Source organism: Coffea arabica, chromosome 1c (assembly GCF_036785885.1).
Source record: "Coffea arabica cultivar ET-39 chromosome 1c, Coffea Arabica ET-39 HiFi, whole genome shotgun sequence".
Classification (NCBI taxonomy): Eukaryota; Viridiplantae; Streptophyta; class Magnoliopsida; order Gentianales; family Rubiaceae; genus Coffea; species Coffea arabica.
In genome coordinates this window covers 3,269,897-3,286,419 of record NC_092310.1, presented here as the reverse complement: position 1 = coordinate 3,286,419, position 16,523 = coordinate 3,269,897, and the positions used below count along the sequence as shown (strand labels likewise).

At 34.6% G+C, this 16,523-nt stretch overlaps 1 protein-coding gene and 1 long non-coding RNA gene across 2 annotated transcripts; one reads left to right on the top strand and one right to left on the bottom strand.

Annotated features, from left to right (window-relative positions):
* Nucleotides 1-3,315: 3,315 nt before the first annotated feature.
* LOC113730007 (uncharacterized) lies at nucleotides 3,316-4,432 on the top strand. The gene has a single exon (XM_027254820.2). It carries the CDS (start codon nucleotides 3,332-3,334, stop codon nucleotides 4,187-4,189), a length of 858 nt encoding a protein of 285 aa, XP_027110621.1. The 5' UTR covers nucleotides 3,316-3,331; the 3' UTR covers nucleotides 4,190-4,432.
* Nucleotides 4,433-7,405: 2,973 nt separating this feature from the next.
* Nucleotides 7,406-8,683, bottom strand: LOC140006141 (uncharacterized). Its single transcript, XR_011813775.1, has 2 exons — nucleotides 8,178-8,683; nucleotides 7,406-7,815 (listed from the first exon to the last, which is right to left on the bottom strand). It is a non-coding gene; the product is annotated as an uncharacterized lncRNA (long non-coding RNA).
* Between the last annotated feature and the right edge of the window lie 7,840 nt (nucleotides 8,684-16,523).

Sequence of the window (16,523 nt, the reverse complement as noted above, 5' to 3'; positions counted from 1 at the left end):
CAATGAAACCATATACTTTTTTCACTATAACTATTGACTACAAACAAATTGTTAGTCTTTTTGGAGTGGGAAAAGATGGTGGAATTGACTATAAACATGAATGTATTTTTTTTATAAACATGAATGTATTTTTAGAAGTGTTTATTGTTTTATTTGTAGAAGACTTTATTGTTTTATCTCATGTTTACAACATTGATTTTATTTTCTATTGTCTAATTTAAACGAGAATCAAATCAGCCGGTAGTTGGATTTTTTTTTTTTTTGGGGTCTTCCTTTGCTTAAACTTTAACTGACTATTGAGGAATCGATAGTAACATGTGCCACATATGGGGCTTATATGTTACTGTCTTGGTGCACTCATGCGCCTAATCCATAACAAAAAAAAAAAAAAAAAACTTTCTGATAAATAGAGGCATAACTGCATAAGCCAATTTTAATGATAAAAAATAAAGTCTCTTCCTCTCCCTTTTTTCTTTTAATTTTACTCTTAATTAATTCTCTTATGGAAATATGTAGCTGCATTAGTCTACCAGCATACTAATTTGGACTTCCAATATTTTTTTCGGACCTCCAAAGTAAAAATAATTTCTTCTGCCTTACGAAACTATTCCGCGTGGTTTAGTTGACAAGTCATGTTAGCCTTTAAAAAAAAATGATGTACATGCAATAGGTTACTTTTGATAAAAATACAGAGTATGAAATGAAATCAAATTCAATTAGGTTGACAAGTTTGAATTCATTGGGATGATTGTACCACAGTGGGAAACTTGAGAAGTTTAGGGGAAAATTAATCCAATTAGACATCGGGAGAGGTATGTAAATAAACAAAGAACAAGGAGGTTAAATTTACAAGCCCAATAGTCTTGTCCAGTCTCACACGGCAAACAAATTCCTCCCTTAATTTTCTTGATATTATTCATGAGTTAATCTTATAGGTACTGTCAGTACATATATATTATCAAAGTCAGATAGATGGCACATATACGAAATTTAAATTTTAAATTCAAAATAATCGTCCTGATACACTATTGTAAAACTGTACAAACGATTCAATCTGTTTATGAAGGACATTTCTTCAACTCAAGAATGTTGGAAGGAATGTGGTTCTACTGGTGAGTCCTTTGATCAAGAAAAGAATACTAAAAAGCTAGTCCTAGAAATATATAAGATTCTGACCTAGAAATGTACTCACAAGTCACAAAAAGGCCAGAAACAAAAAATTGGATGTCATGACTATTTACAATGAGATAAGATCCATACAACCCAATTGGTTAAAGTGGAAAAGATACTAGAAACTTGAGAGTGTCTTTATCATATGTTAATATTAGTTAGTAATCATGACAGACCCCAGCAGTTTGTGTGTCAAGTTTGGTCATTGATGCTTAACCGCAAAGTGATGGTTCTATGGTGAAGGAATCAATTATAATTTCTTCAAGCTGCAATGTCACTTCCTCAAAGAGCAAGAGCGGCCAGTGGCCGAACCGGCCACGTGGCACCAAAGTACAGCGGCCCACGTTCAAACACAATGTCACGTTAATAACTCAAAAAACATCTCATCCATACAATATATCAAATACTTTAAAAAACTTTTACAGTAAAAATTTTTCATATACATTGTTACTGTAAAATTTTTCAAAAACACCCCAAAAAATAACTAATCCAAACGAAGCATTGTTTTTAAAAAAATTACCATGGATTTCACAAGACAAATATGTGATTTGGTTAGTTTTGTGTAGTTCATTAATATTTGGACAAAAGTGGGATGTGTTAGAAAGGTTATGATGCAAAATGTTCCCATATTAATGTTTGAGATGCAAAGTGGGAATAGGTGTAGATTTGAGTCTACAAAATGGAATTTACCCTTCTCACATCCCAAAGAGTACTTAGTACTCTTAATTACTCTGCTACTTCACATTTATCTATCTCAGGAGCAATGAAAATAGTGAGATGAGAGAAGTGAAAAAAAAAGGGAAAAAATGATAAGGAAAAGAAAATAGTAGAAAAGAAAAACAAAGGAATGAAAAAACAAGGAGAAAGAAAATAATGTAGTAGGGGCATCTTTATCCAAAAACATCAAAAAGGGGTTAAGTGCCTGTTTAATAAGTTTAGAGAGGAAAAGTACAATTAGAGACAAAGTTTAGGGGATTTAATGCATTTAACCTTAATTTGTTACTCAGTATTAAGAAATCCAGTTGGGAAAAAAATGTTTTAATTCCTTTCATTGATTTCGACTTGACTTCTCTTATACATTGACATAAGAACCATGAAATGATAAGATGAAGACTGGTTAGTGGGAATATGACAACCAATAAGAAAAATGTTGGTCATATTCAAAAAATATGTTACATTTTTATCACTTCTAATTGATTGTTTTCATCGCTTGAGTCTAATTAAGACTGGGATGGGACATTATACACTTGCAAGTTCGTCATGAAAACAACTAACAAAAAAGTAAAGAAAAAAAAAGATGAATATACCATTATAAATTAGAAATTAGAAAAGCATGATGACACATAAGAGACTTTTTTTCTTTAAGAAACTGATTTATTGATCAATATAGAAATCCATCATATATACGTATAAACCAAGGAGGGAGAATCTCCGATAATGCAAATTCATATAATCTAGCATACTTTGTTAATATTGAACAACCTTGTTGTCCCTTCTTCCTAACCCTTAGCATCTATTGAGCGATTAAGCTAAAGAGTTAGTTAGTCGAAATATCTTTATTTAACTTGTTGAGTGCATGTCCGGGTCACTAGCAGTGCATAAACTCTCAAGGTGGTGACATTCAAATGGCCAATTATGACCCATCACTCTCTTCAATTAGGTTGTCTCCAAGGAAAGCGATTAGCTTATGTAGAGGTTTTTAATATTTTCTTTTCAAGTTGAAGATAGGCACAAGTCGAGTGAGAGAGGGATGAATTGGATGGTACAGAAGAAGGGAATGTAAGTGAAAGGTTCCGTATTCGAGATTTTTCACTTATATTAAAATAAAGATTTAAAAAAAAAAGCACAGAGGAGATGGGGCAGAAAAGAAAGGGTTAACAAATTATGAAAATTCTAAAATTATCATTTACCCTGAATTGTAGCTCTTTCGGAACCACTTTTTATACGAACATTTAGAGCACAAAATAGAAGAAACTACATGCAGTTTATAAATATTTAATTTGATTTGATTTTGTAGTATTTTATCAATTTAATTTGAGTTGATTGTCTTCATAAGCAAGATATTTTTTCGTTATATATATATATAGCCTCCTTGTGTAGTAAACATGCAAAACCCACAAAACAAACAAGCAAGCAAGAAAGCAGAACGAGAGGCAAGGCAATGGGCAGTTTGGTAGGACATGTGACACCTGGATTTGGTTTCTTTCTGATTGGACTCTGGCATTTAGTTAACCATATCAGGCTTCACTTTCTCCGTCCAAAATCCTACACATCTTTGCCATGGTTTCCCACTTCAAAAAGCAGGTACTTCGAACTTCTCTTGATCATGGGAGGCTGCATTGCCTCAATATCCATGGAACTCTTCATTAGTCCAGCCAGGCACCAACCACTGGACCCTGATGGCACCATCCCATCAAACCATCTTCACAACTTTGAGCACTCGAACATATCCTTGACTATCTTCATTTATGCACTTTTCTCCATCATCCTAGACAAAATCCAGCCCCCAGCTCAACATGGCCTGACCCAAATGCTCGGAGCCATTGCCTTCGGCCAGGAATATCTCCTCTTCCATCTCCATTCTACTGATCACACGGGTGTGGAAGGCCAATACCACTGGCTTCTACAAATTGTCATACTTGTCTCATTTTTCACTACCCTATTATGCATAGGTTACCCCCAGAATTTCTTGAATAATTTTATAAGGTCTCTTAGCATCTTGTTCCAAGGAGTTTGGCTGATGGTCATGGGAATCATGCTTTGGACACCAGAGTACATTCCCAAAGGCTGTTTTATGAACTTGGAAGATGGTCATTATGTTGTTAGATGCCATGATCTTGAAGCCCTTGCCAGAGCTAAATCATTGGTGAACATTCAATTTAGCTGGTATTTAGTTGGAGTTACAGTTTTTTGTATGTGTCTTTACTTGGGACTCTACAAAGTGTTCCCTGGAAAAGCCGAGTATCAATCTTTAACAAAATTGGAGGAGGATGATGATGATTTTAGGTTCAGAAAATAAACAAAGACGCTTTTCTAGTTAAGCCTACAATGATTCTAGCTCAGTAAAAACCAAAGGTGTCAGGGGCAAAAATTTGAAATTTGCGTTGGGATATTGTTTGCTTGTTTTGATGGCATTTGGATTCCAGTTCTTCCTTTTGTTGTAATGTATGAAGAAGAAAAAGGTTGTTTAAAAGAGGAATGTACTTTAATCTTTTGTTAAAAATTCTTCACATATTAATATTTATTCAGTATTTCTGGATCATAGTTGCATTTTAAGATCAATCTGAGTTGAATTTTGAATCTTGAATCTTGAAAATAATGGTCCTATTTTCTTCATTGATAGAGTAAATTACGTCTCAGCTATGATGCTCCTCAATCCTTCCAATTGTAGGCATGGTTTTTGTACTTTTGTTTATTTTGCAACTCATACAAGAACAAAGTTTGGGGTATTGGATCTGCATAATCCACAACTGATAAAAAGTAAGTCATATACTTTCAACCGATGCTTGCAAGTTGCAATCCCCATCAATTGCACTTACATCTCCTGGCGTTTGACTTTGTTAACATAAATATTTACTTTACATACTATAGATTAACTAACTAATGCAATATATGAGGCACACTTGTGGAATTATTTTATTTTTTCTTTCCTAAAAACATATTTTTATTGTTAATTTTTTTGAATTGGGCTAATTTGTTACACAATAATTAGTTTTAGGGGAGGTCACTAATATTTTGGAAATTTTGGGAGGAGGCCAATGCAATTATTTGAAACATCAGGAGAGGTTTATAAAAGTATCTCCATACACAAACCTCTGTTTTAAAACTCGGACCGGACCGGCCGGTCGAACCGGGAATCGGCCAGGTAGCCGGTCCGAGTCATATTAGAAAACCAGAAATTTTAAAATTCGGTCAAAGCCGGTCAAAACCCGGGTTTGACCGGGAAAAAATCGATTTTTCCGGTTCAACAGTAATTTTTTTAAAAAAAATTCAAACTTTATAATATTATGTTTTGACCCCCTAAATTGTTAAAACTTATTCGTATACCTCAAATATTTGATACTTTATAAATATTGTCCTACAATTTGATGTTATTTTTCAATTAAATTCATAATTTTAATTCTAAACTTGTTAATATTTATTAAATAATATAAATTGCTACTTGATTGTTCTAATTTCTTTGTATTTTCTTGTTAAATATATTTGAAACATCAAATATATATGAATATACCTTTATTAATATCAATATATTATTAGATATGATATATATAATATTTTAATTTTTAAATAATTTTTATTTATGACGTCATCCGGTTCGACCCCTATCGACTCCCGGTCGAACCCATTGACCCCTGACCTTGGCCGAGTCGCTATCCGGTCCGATTCTGAAAACATAGACACAAACTAGCCGAACATGCTAAGCGGTATGGAATGGATACAGGATTTGGGTCCTCATAAGTTCCAATTCCAACCAGTTGTGTGAATCGAACAATATCAGGTATAAATTCATACAATTTTGATATAATCAGGAATGCTTCACAACTTTAATTGTATAAGTTACAAACTCAATTTTTACACTAAAGTTATACTAATTTATACGAGATATTATAAGAATTATACAATCGGGTTGACTTGGACATATTCTATTGAACAGTAAAGGTACAACCATGCACTTCAAAACTAACATACTAACAAACATGTTCTTGAGCATGGTAACACGTTAAAATCTTGCATAGATTCTCTATTACAAGTGTAGCAATGCTGTCCACTGCTTCATGGAATGATGACATTTTCTTGCATTCATTGACTTTAAATAAATAAAAAAAGTCATACTTCAGTAACGTTAATGATTTGACTAGTGAGTGCTCGTTAAGATAAATTTTAGATATTAATTTTTTTAAAATTATAATTAATTATAAAAAATGTCTAAATACAAAAAGTAAATTAGCTCAATTGTCTTGGTCTTGACTCTCAAACTCGTTAATTTTTGAAGTCAGTACTGGGAATATGCAAATTCGAAAAAAAAAACTGATTTACCAATTGAATTCAAATTGAATTCGAAATTTTTGAAATCGGTAAAGCGGAAGTTTTCCGTTTTTGAAATATACGAATTTGGTTCGAATTCGGGAATGTATTTTTTCAAAATAGAATTTTTGATTTCGAATTCACAATTCGAAATAAAAAATCGAATACCTAATTCGATTTCAAATTCGTATGTTATATATATATATATATATATATATATATATTATATGTAATATAAAATTTATAATATATAATAATACATCTAACTAATAATTATATTATATAACAATACAATAATAAGTCTTATTAAGTTAGCTGTACACTATGTTATAAATTTAAACATATATTATACAAAAGTTAGCATTTAGTTTAGCAAAACTTATATATAATTATAATATAAAAATTAGAATTCGATGAAATCGATTACTATCGAATTCTGAATTGACGAATTCGAATTCAAAATTTGTGAAATCGAATTTGAAATCAGCCGAATTTTCTAATGTCCAAAATTCCAAAAATTTTGAATTCAAAATTCTAAATTGCCGAATTCGATTTCGATGTACACCCCTAGTCAGTACACACATAATAATGTGTTGTTTGGCTCAAGAAACACTCAAAAGATGGTGATAAGGCTAAATAAAACGTACACGTATACTTTTCAACTTGTGAGGCTCAGAATTCTGTGGATAAATCAGAAATAGCACAGCCTTCATGCCTATCATGATCGTTTCTTGGGGGCCTAGAAGACAACCAGACAATATTGATTGAAACAAAAGCGGAAGGACATGACACAATCACCGGTCTGTGGTAGACCACCTCATTTATCCAATGTTTTGAAACTCGAACCGTTAATTGAACCGGTAAGGTGAGAGGATCGAGATTCAACCGATCGAACCGATTCAATCCTGATTCAATGATTTATATATATATAAATATATATATGTATTACACACATACATGTGCACAGAATAAGAAATCTCATAGACTAATTCAAGACATCACTTGCTAAAAAGTTAAATATTTCAAACCACTTGACTTTCATAGATTAATTTTTTAAATTGTAAAATCAAGCAAATAATTCATCTCAGTTATACCTATCAAAAAAATAATTTTTTTTTAGCAAAACAGAAAGAATTTCATTAATGATTTGCAATGTAGCACATACACGAGGAAATCCTCAAACTACATCAGCAAAATAACGCTAAGCATCGCAAACCAACAAAATTGCTTAAAATCTAAGCCCCACTCTACAAGTAGAATCCAATTTTCATGAGTTCTAGGAATTTTTCCCCAACTGAAAACACTGCATTTCCTCAAATCCAGCGTACTAAGTTTTTGTTACATACCAAACACAATATAAAAACATGTCTAGGGATGTGATTTTCATACCATACTAAACTACTTCAATGTACAGCGGTACCTCGGGCCGGAATGTTTTCCTAGCATCCTTTACGGTAAACATCCCTGAAGAATTTTCAAGCCACGCAATTTGATCATCATGCTCTGGAATAGGCACAAAAATTGCAAGTGTAGCCTGTTGCAATATTTTGGAAAATCCACTAAATAGTGTCCCTAACATCGTTTGTCTGCCTGGTATAAAGATTATGTTCTTGAGTATTCCTAATGGATAAGAGTAGCCAAAATAAATTATATATTTTAGTGCAAAGTACTTCAGGAATTTTCCAGTACATAATCAACAAAAGTGAAGTACATATACAATACCAAAAATAGGAATTGAATCCTGAGTTTTGTGACATAATAGTTGATCAAGTAAATTAGCTTTCTGCACTGGTTTTCTCTTATGGCATTCAAATTCTTACCCACAAAAGAAAAAGAAAAAAAAACTGAAATAGACAAATTGCTCTTCAAAGAAAAATCGAACAATAAAAATAAAACTACCAAAAATTGCAGACCTCAAGAATCATACAATCTGTCAAACGCCAAGTAATAAACAAATAAATGAAAAAAAAAATGAAACTAACCTGGACGATGTCTTGAGAGTTAAGATTTGTGAGATTAATCCAATCTTTTGCCAGAAAAAATAGAGAATTGAAGTTGAGAAACCCCATATTTAAGAAGCCCGATACCATTGAGAATTTGGATTCTTAATTTGAAACAAGAAGAAAGAGAACTGGAGAAGAGATTAAGAATGAGAGAGAGTGTGCGGCAGCCGTCATTAGAAATTAGGGTTAGAAAGAAAAGTTGGGAAGATGTGTTTTCACCTTTCAAGACTTTTAAATTCGATTTAAAAAATTAGGAAAAAATAAAAAACTGTGGTTCAATGGGTCAATCCGGATTGAACGGTTCTAACGGTTTTGACCGGTTCTTATAACAAGTCAACTTTAGTAGTGAATCGGACCGGAGACATGACCGGTTCGTGATTCGATCGATCGAACCGGCCGGTCCAGTCCGGTTTTCAAAACATTGCATTGATAGCATAGCATGGGATAGGGTCCTAATGCATATATTTTTCCAAATATGGAATCAATGTCCCCTTGTGCCGGCGAATTACTCAGATTATGGTCGAGGAAAAAAAAATTCGGACATGTACCGATCTGACAAGGTTGTAGTACAAATCTATGGGTACCGGGCCGTGTCAGCCTGGCACCCAAACTTCATCCAATTTTTTTTTTTTTTTGACTTCTGACACCGCTGCCGGGCTATGTCAAATTTTTTTTTAAAAAAAGCTGTCGACAAGGTCTGATGGCTGCCAGGCAGAGCGGTTGAACAAAGCTGTCAAATTGTTTAAAAAGTTGTCAAATTGTTTTTTAAAAAAAATGCAAAGCGGTTTAACAAAGGCAACTTATTAACAAGATGTCTATTTTGACATCTATATTGGGGATGCATTGAAATAATCGACTTATGCAAAGCGGTCCATCAATTAGTTGTATATAATTAGTTATGCATTTTTTTCTTTTTTTGCCTATTTTGTTTTTATATTGCACAACAAATTTTTTTAAAAAATTAAAATTTGCTAACGCTTCACTATCTAAATTGAACAATAGGTTACGTCTACGGTGGAAAGTTCACTTTTTTGCGCATAAGAAGCAGAAGCAATGCAAGAAGGCCAACTCTACTATGTGGAGACGGACGAAGAAGTATATTCGGATACCGAAGAAAGCGAATTATGCATGGGTCAAAATATTATATATTTTAAAATCACAATAAAAGTTCTCTTAAAAATTTATTCATCATCTAATGTCCAATACTTATATTTGATAAATTAAAATAGTTAATTAAATATTCTATTATAATATAAGTAACTATATGACATTGAGTCGAATGAATAATATTTTTTCTTTTTTTGGCATTTTAACTAGTTGTCTATTAAGTTTCAATTGAAATAAAGATTTTATAAATATTTAAATTATTCAATAAAATTATCAATTTAAGATGAACATAAATATAAATACATTAAATTGTATTATTGAAATATTTAATTTAATATGAAGGAAAGACAAGATGAAATGGCAAGAAATTTTTTAAAAATTCATATAAGTACTTTATATTAGTAATCACCTTTATTTATTATTATAATTATAATACCTGATCATAACCGATTGAAACTCATATCCTAATACTATTTACAACTAAAGTTACTGTATACTCAAATTAAAATTTTCTTTTTTGCACTAAATTTTCTTTTATATTTACGCCTCAATTATTTCAAATATGAAATTCAATTAAAAAATAAAATGTACCACAATATTTGTTTTGACATATACAAAATTCACTAAATAATTTTGAAAATTTCATCCATTTTCCAATACAACAATTTCGCCCTTATTTTTTATCCAAAATTTACGCCGCCTAACGTACTAAATCCGACTATTTTTGGAGTTAATTAAATTATATTTCAAAATTCGAACAATAGAACTAGATGAAAATAGATTTGTTAAATCAATAATTACTTCTATATGATGTTAAACTAAACAAAGGCTGTTTTAAACAAAAAAATCTCATTCATTTTACAATAAGATGCATGTATCAAATTGTTGAGAAATTATTTGTTAAAATTGTTATATAATTTTTAATAGACTACATAATTTTATAAATATAAATTTGTTGTGCAATATAAAAACAAAATAGGCAAAAAAATGAAAAGAAGAAAAAATGCATAACATGACATTGTCAAATTGTGAATACACCCAATAGCGATAAGCATTATAATAATAAAAGATGAAAATAGCGCTAAATCCCCATATTCAAATATTTGAAATTGTAAAACATGCACTGGAAATGATCTGCTACGTACTAACTTTTTCTTTTCGTTCAGTTTTTTTGCTTCACGGGAGCTGCCAGCCAATATTTTTTTGTTTTGGTCCACAAGCCTGCTGACCACTTTGCATTTTTTTTAAGGGAAAATGACCTGTTTCATCCCTCACATTTCGTAAAAATATTCTTTTTGTCCCTCACATTTAAAACGAAGCAAATTGGTCTTTCACATTTAAAAACTGAAGCTTTTACATCCTAGAAATAAACTCTCAGTTGTGAATCAAACTATCTAACAACCCGGTTACAAATTTTGGGGGTAGAATTGGTAGATTACTCGCAAAAACATATTTCTAACAAATAAATTAAAGTAATTAAAAAATCTTAATTAAAACTCATTTGTTTCTTCAAAAGAACGAAATTGTGCTAAAGCTCTCAAGCACTAAACCCTTAGTGCAACAAAACTGAGGAATTTGTCTAAGGGTTTAGTGCTTGAGAGCTTTAGCACTATTTCGTTCTTTTGAAAAAGCAAATGTGTTTTAATTAAGATTTTTTAATTATTTTAATTTATTTGTTGGAAATATGTTTTGCGAGTGATCTACCAATTCTACCTCTAGAATTTGTAACCGGGTTGCTAGATGGTTTGATTCACAACCGAGAGTTTATTTCTAGGATGTAAAAGTTTCGGTTTTTAAATATGAAGGACCAATTTGCTTCGTTTTAAATGTGAGGACAAAAAGAATATTTTTACGAAATGTGAGGGATGAAACAGGTCATTTTCTCTTTTTTTTGTTAAAACAATTTGACTGGCTGCCGGGCTCCATCAGACCTTGTCGGCTACCGGGCATTGTCAGCCCGGTAGCCGACAGCCTTTTTGAAAAAATTTTTTTTTTGCTGCCGGGCTGTGAGCTCGACAGCGGTGTCAGAAGTCAAAAAAAAAATTGGATGAAGTTTGGGTGCCGGGCTGACATGGCCCGGTACCCATAGATTTATACCACGACCTTGTCAGATCGGTACATGTCCGAACTTTTTTTTTCTCGACCATAATCTGAGTAATTAGCCCCTTGTGTCGAGAAATTTGATTTTATTTGACAAAACAATTTGGAAAATAGTTTTTTTTTCTAGATATTTATCAAGAAAGAGCATAACATACTATTCACTGATTTTGAGTTTTCAACATCATTCGTATCTTAATATGAAGCTTCATATATAAGGTAAATATGCAAATCCACCTCTGGAGAGAATTCGACATGCTACTTTCTTGGTCAATCTTGTTTTCTTTCTGTGAATGAGAGTGTATAGCCATGAGAAGTGAAACATAAGATGTTCCAATGTTGTCTCCAAAGAGGTGATCTATGCGGATGACTAAGCACCTTTCTTTAGAAGTACATTTTCATCCCTATTTGAAAGGTGAGTTTTTTAGAAGTCTGTCTAAAACTTTACTGTAACTTACTGTAAAAGTTTTTTTTTTTAAATTTTTTGAAATGTGTAAATTTTTGAATATTTTGAGAAATTTTTTAAGGTTACTGTAGTTAATGTTTTTAAAAAACTTATAGCAGACAAACTTGATAAAAAACTTGGGTTCCAAACAATACCCAATAAAGCCATATATTTGAAATTGTCTCTGAAGCACTATTCAGTAGGCCTATTTGTGAGCAGCTGTTGAGTGATTCCTAAAACATGCCAAAATTGCCTCTTCAACTATTTTGTACTTGAGTAGGTGATGCTGTTCATTTGACAATTCTAAGATCTTTTCCTTTTGCTGCCTTTTCTTTTTCTTCATATTTTCAACTTTTTGACGTCTTTTGATTTTTCTAAAAGACAGAGCTATAAATTTACCACAGACCTGCATGGACAATATCTCAGTCTCTCTTTCTCTTGCAGTGTCTATATTTTTTATTATGAACATTTATATTTAGAGCCTGGTTCGTCATCATAATCCCTTCAGTAAGTAATTGAACCTTAATAAGATTTTAAGGTTACCAGACATATTTTTAAAGTAAAACTTGTTCTTTAGCTTCCCTAATGCAGCAGAAAAAGAAGACAAATTTGGCATGGTTCAATTGGTTCATCCAGGAATTTTCAGCTGTTCGATCTGGTCGAATGCAAACTCAGAGGAGACTAAAAGTCTATGAAACTTGGTGAAAGCCAGCGAAGAAATTGACTAGAAACTGTCAGGAACAACGATCATACGTCGTCGTTTTAGTGAGTCTAGTTAAATGAAGCAGTTGCAAGAGAAACGGTGTCGCTTTACTATAAAATGTTAGTTAGTCGGTTGCATCAGGTTATAAATAAGGAGCTCTGTGATTGGTCAGGATATCTGATTGTAATAACAAATTTCTGTTACATTTCTCTCTTTCTCTCATTCTTGATTCTCTCTCTTTTCCCCTTTCCCTCCAATTTCCAAATCTGATTCACCGACCCTGACAAAGTGGTATCAGAGCTACCGATCCTTGGTAGCTCCTATGGCGGAAGGAACTGGCCTAAAATCCTTGGAGGAACACGTGAAGAAGCAGGAAGCAAGATTGTAAGAGGCTATGGAGGCATTTCACTCTTCTCAGCAGCAATTTCGAGCTGAATTTGGTAGTGAGGTCAGAGCAGAATTGGAGAATTCCAACATGAAGTTGGAGAAATTGGAGGCGGCGATGAGCGGATTAGAGCTGAAATTCAACTCCTTCCTACAGATGATGATGAACAGAGAAAAGAGCACTGCGGAGGAAGTGAGAGAAGGACCACTGCTACCTACTCCACCGCTTCAACATAGGATCAACAAGGGAGGCGAAAGCAATGGTGACTTCAACCGAAGAGATGAAGGTAGGATCTATGCACCTCTTCCTCCTAAACTTGAGTTGCCTCTTTTTCATGGAGAAAATCCACAGGAATGGCTAAGAAAATGTAATAAGTATTTTCTGAACTATCATATTCCTGAGAATCAGAAGGTAGGGGTAATTGAGATGTTTTTTAGAAGGGAGGGCAGATAGATGGTTTCAAGGCCTTAAGATGGAATGGACAAGCCTAGGTTGGGCAGAATTTGAGGAATTTTTGTGCAAGAGGTTTGGTAACAAAATTTGTAAGGATATAGTGGAAGAATTTAACAAGATCCAGCAGGTTGGGAGTGTGGAGGAGTATCAAGAAAAGTTTGAGGAGCTCAAGCCATTAATGTTGATGAAAATCCCCAATTAGACGAAGGATAATTTGTGTCTAGTTTTATTAGTGGACTTAAAGAAGAAATTAAACCAATCATCAGAATGGTTAAGCCTACAGAGCTGTCTGCTGCCTATGAAATGGCTCAAGTACAGGAGTACTCCTTGCAGTTGCAGAACAGACAAGGAAGGGAAGTGCAGAAAAATCTAGTAGAAAATAAGTTCGGCTTGCATAAAAGTCAGCCTCCAAGTACCAACTCAGGCAATCTATATAGGATTCCCCCTGTTAACCAGCACAAGTTTTCCAATGCAAGAAGGATAGTTCCAGATAATAATTCCACTAGGAAAATTTCACCACAGGAAATTCAATACAGAAGGAACAATGGACTGTGTTTTAAGTGTGGAGAGAAGTATGGGGCAGGACATCAGTGTAAAATGGGACATCTAAACTTCTTCCTTGGGGATGAAGAAGAGGACACGGAATTTGAGGATGCAATGGGGGAACAAGATGAGCACACTGGTAATCCAGGAACTGTTATGGAAATGTCCTTACACACACTGTCAGAATCCCTCAAAAGAAACACTATCACAATCACAGGACATCTAGATGGAGAGGAGGTGCTAATCCTAGTGGATACATGGAGTTCTGACAGCTACATTGACAGTGAGTTGGTCATTGCTCTAGACATTTCTTACAGAATGGTTTCCCCCTTCTCTGTTATTGTGGGGAATGGAACATGTGTAACCAGCAAGGCCATCTGCCCAAGGGTCAGATGGGAAATCAATCAACATCAATTTGGTTTTGATTTGAAGGTGATGCAACTGAGTGGCTGGCATATTGTGCTAGGAGTGGATTGGATGACTCATTTTAGCCCCATCACGTTTGATTTTCATAACCTCAGGATCTCTATGGAGTATCAAGGGGAAACAGTTCACCTACAAGGGAGTTCAGAGGATTGTGAATTAGATTTAATCAGGGGTAAGGACCTTAGGCATTTCATAGAATATAAGAAGAGATGCTTTGCTATCAGAAACATGGAAGCAGAAATGGCCCCAGCAGGAGCCTCAGAAGGGACAAGAGAGGAGCAGCAGCCTCAGGAAATCAAAGATTTGCTAGAAGAATTTTCAGAAGTTTTTCAGCAGCTCGTGTCCTTACCACCTATCAGGACATGTGACCATGCAATTCCCTTGAAGTCAGGGGCTCAACCATTCAAGCTTAAGCCCTATAGATACCCCCATTCTCAGAAGGATGAAATTGAGAAGCAGGTTACAGTGATGTTACAACAGGGAATTGCAAGGCACAGCAACAGTCCATTTGCATCACCAGTTTTACTGGTTAAGAAGAAGGAAGGCTCTTGGCGATTCTATGTGGACTACAGGAAGCTGAATGAAATCACCATCAAAGATTGCTATCCCATTCCAAATGTGGACGAGCTGCTGAATGAGCTGGCTGGATCCAAGTATAAGTCTAAGCTGGACTTGACTGCAGGTTACCATCAGATCAGGGTCAAACCTCAAGATGTGTACAAGACAGCATTTCAAACTCATTGTGGCCATTATGAGTTTTTAGTCACGCCTTTTGGGCTGACTAATGCTCCTGCAACTTTTCAGTCCTTAATGAACCAAGTTTTTCAACCTTATTTGAGAAAATTTGTTTTAGTCTTCTTCGATGACATCCTGATCTATAGTAAGACGTGGGAACTACACTTGCAGCACCTAAGGCTTGTGTTGACTGTGCTAAGGGAGAATCAGTTGTTTGCTAAAAGCTCCAAGTGTTCATTTGCACAGACTAGAGTGGATTATTTGGGACACACCATCTCAGAGAAAAGAGTTAGCATGGATTCTTCCAAGGTGAGCAGTATGCTGACCTGGCCTACACCCAAATCAGTGAAGGAGTTAAGAGGATTTCTTGGACTCACAGGGTACTACAGACGATTTATTAAAGGTTATGAGATCCTGTGTAGACCACTGACTGAACTACTGAGGAAGGATGCATTTTTTTGGACTGACACAACTCAGGAGGCCTTTGACTTGCTCAAAAGAGTCATGACCACAGCTCCAGTACTCAGGTTGCCTGACTTTAAGCAGCCATTTGTGGTAGAAACTGATGCGGGTGGAGGGGGAATTCGAGCTGTGCTTATGCAGGAGGGACATCCTATTGCATTTCTCAGTAAATCACTGAGTCCAAAGAATTTAGGGCTGTTTGCCTATGAAAAAGAATTGCTGGCATTAGTAATGGCGGTAACAAAATGGAGACACTACCTAGTAGGCTACCACTTCATCATCAGGACTGACCATCAATCTCTAAAATACTTACTGGATCAGAAGTTGACAACAGCGATACAGCACAAATGGTTAACCAAGCTTCTGGGACTGGATTATGAAATTCAGTACAAAAGGGGCAGTGAGAATTTGGTAGCTGATGCACTTTCTGGGAGAGCTGCAATGGAAGGTAGGAAGAAGAACGAGGCAGGCACTTGCCTGGCTTTAACTACTGTTAAACCAGTGTGGATGACAGAAATAGTCAAAAGCTATGAGCATGACTCTCACTGTCAGGAGTTAATTGCCAAGATGATATTGGAACCTGAATTTCCAGACCAGTATCAACTAAGTGATGGCATCATCAGGTACAGAGGGAAGCTCTATGTGGGGTCAAGTAATGGAGTCCGGGAGCAAATCATGGAAGCCTTGCACTCTTCTTCCATTGGAGGCCATTCAAGGCAGAGAGTGAGTTGGCACAGGATCAGTAGTATATTTTATTGGCCTGAATTGAAACAGGATGTTAGGAGATTTGTGCAGGCATGTGATAACTGTTAGAGGAATAAGGCTGAGCACATTCAGCATCCGGGACTTCTACAACCTCTTCCTATACCCAGTCAAGCGTGGACACACATCTCTATGGACTTCATAGAGAAACTACCACCCTCACAAAACTTTGATACTATTCTGGTGGTTATGGATCGATTCACCAAG

Excerpts from the sequence above, each read along its gene's own strand:
- LOC113730007 (XM_027254820.2), top strand. The coding sequence starts at position 3,332 with ATGGGCAGTTTGGTAGGACATGTGACACCTGGATTTGGTTTCTTTCTG.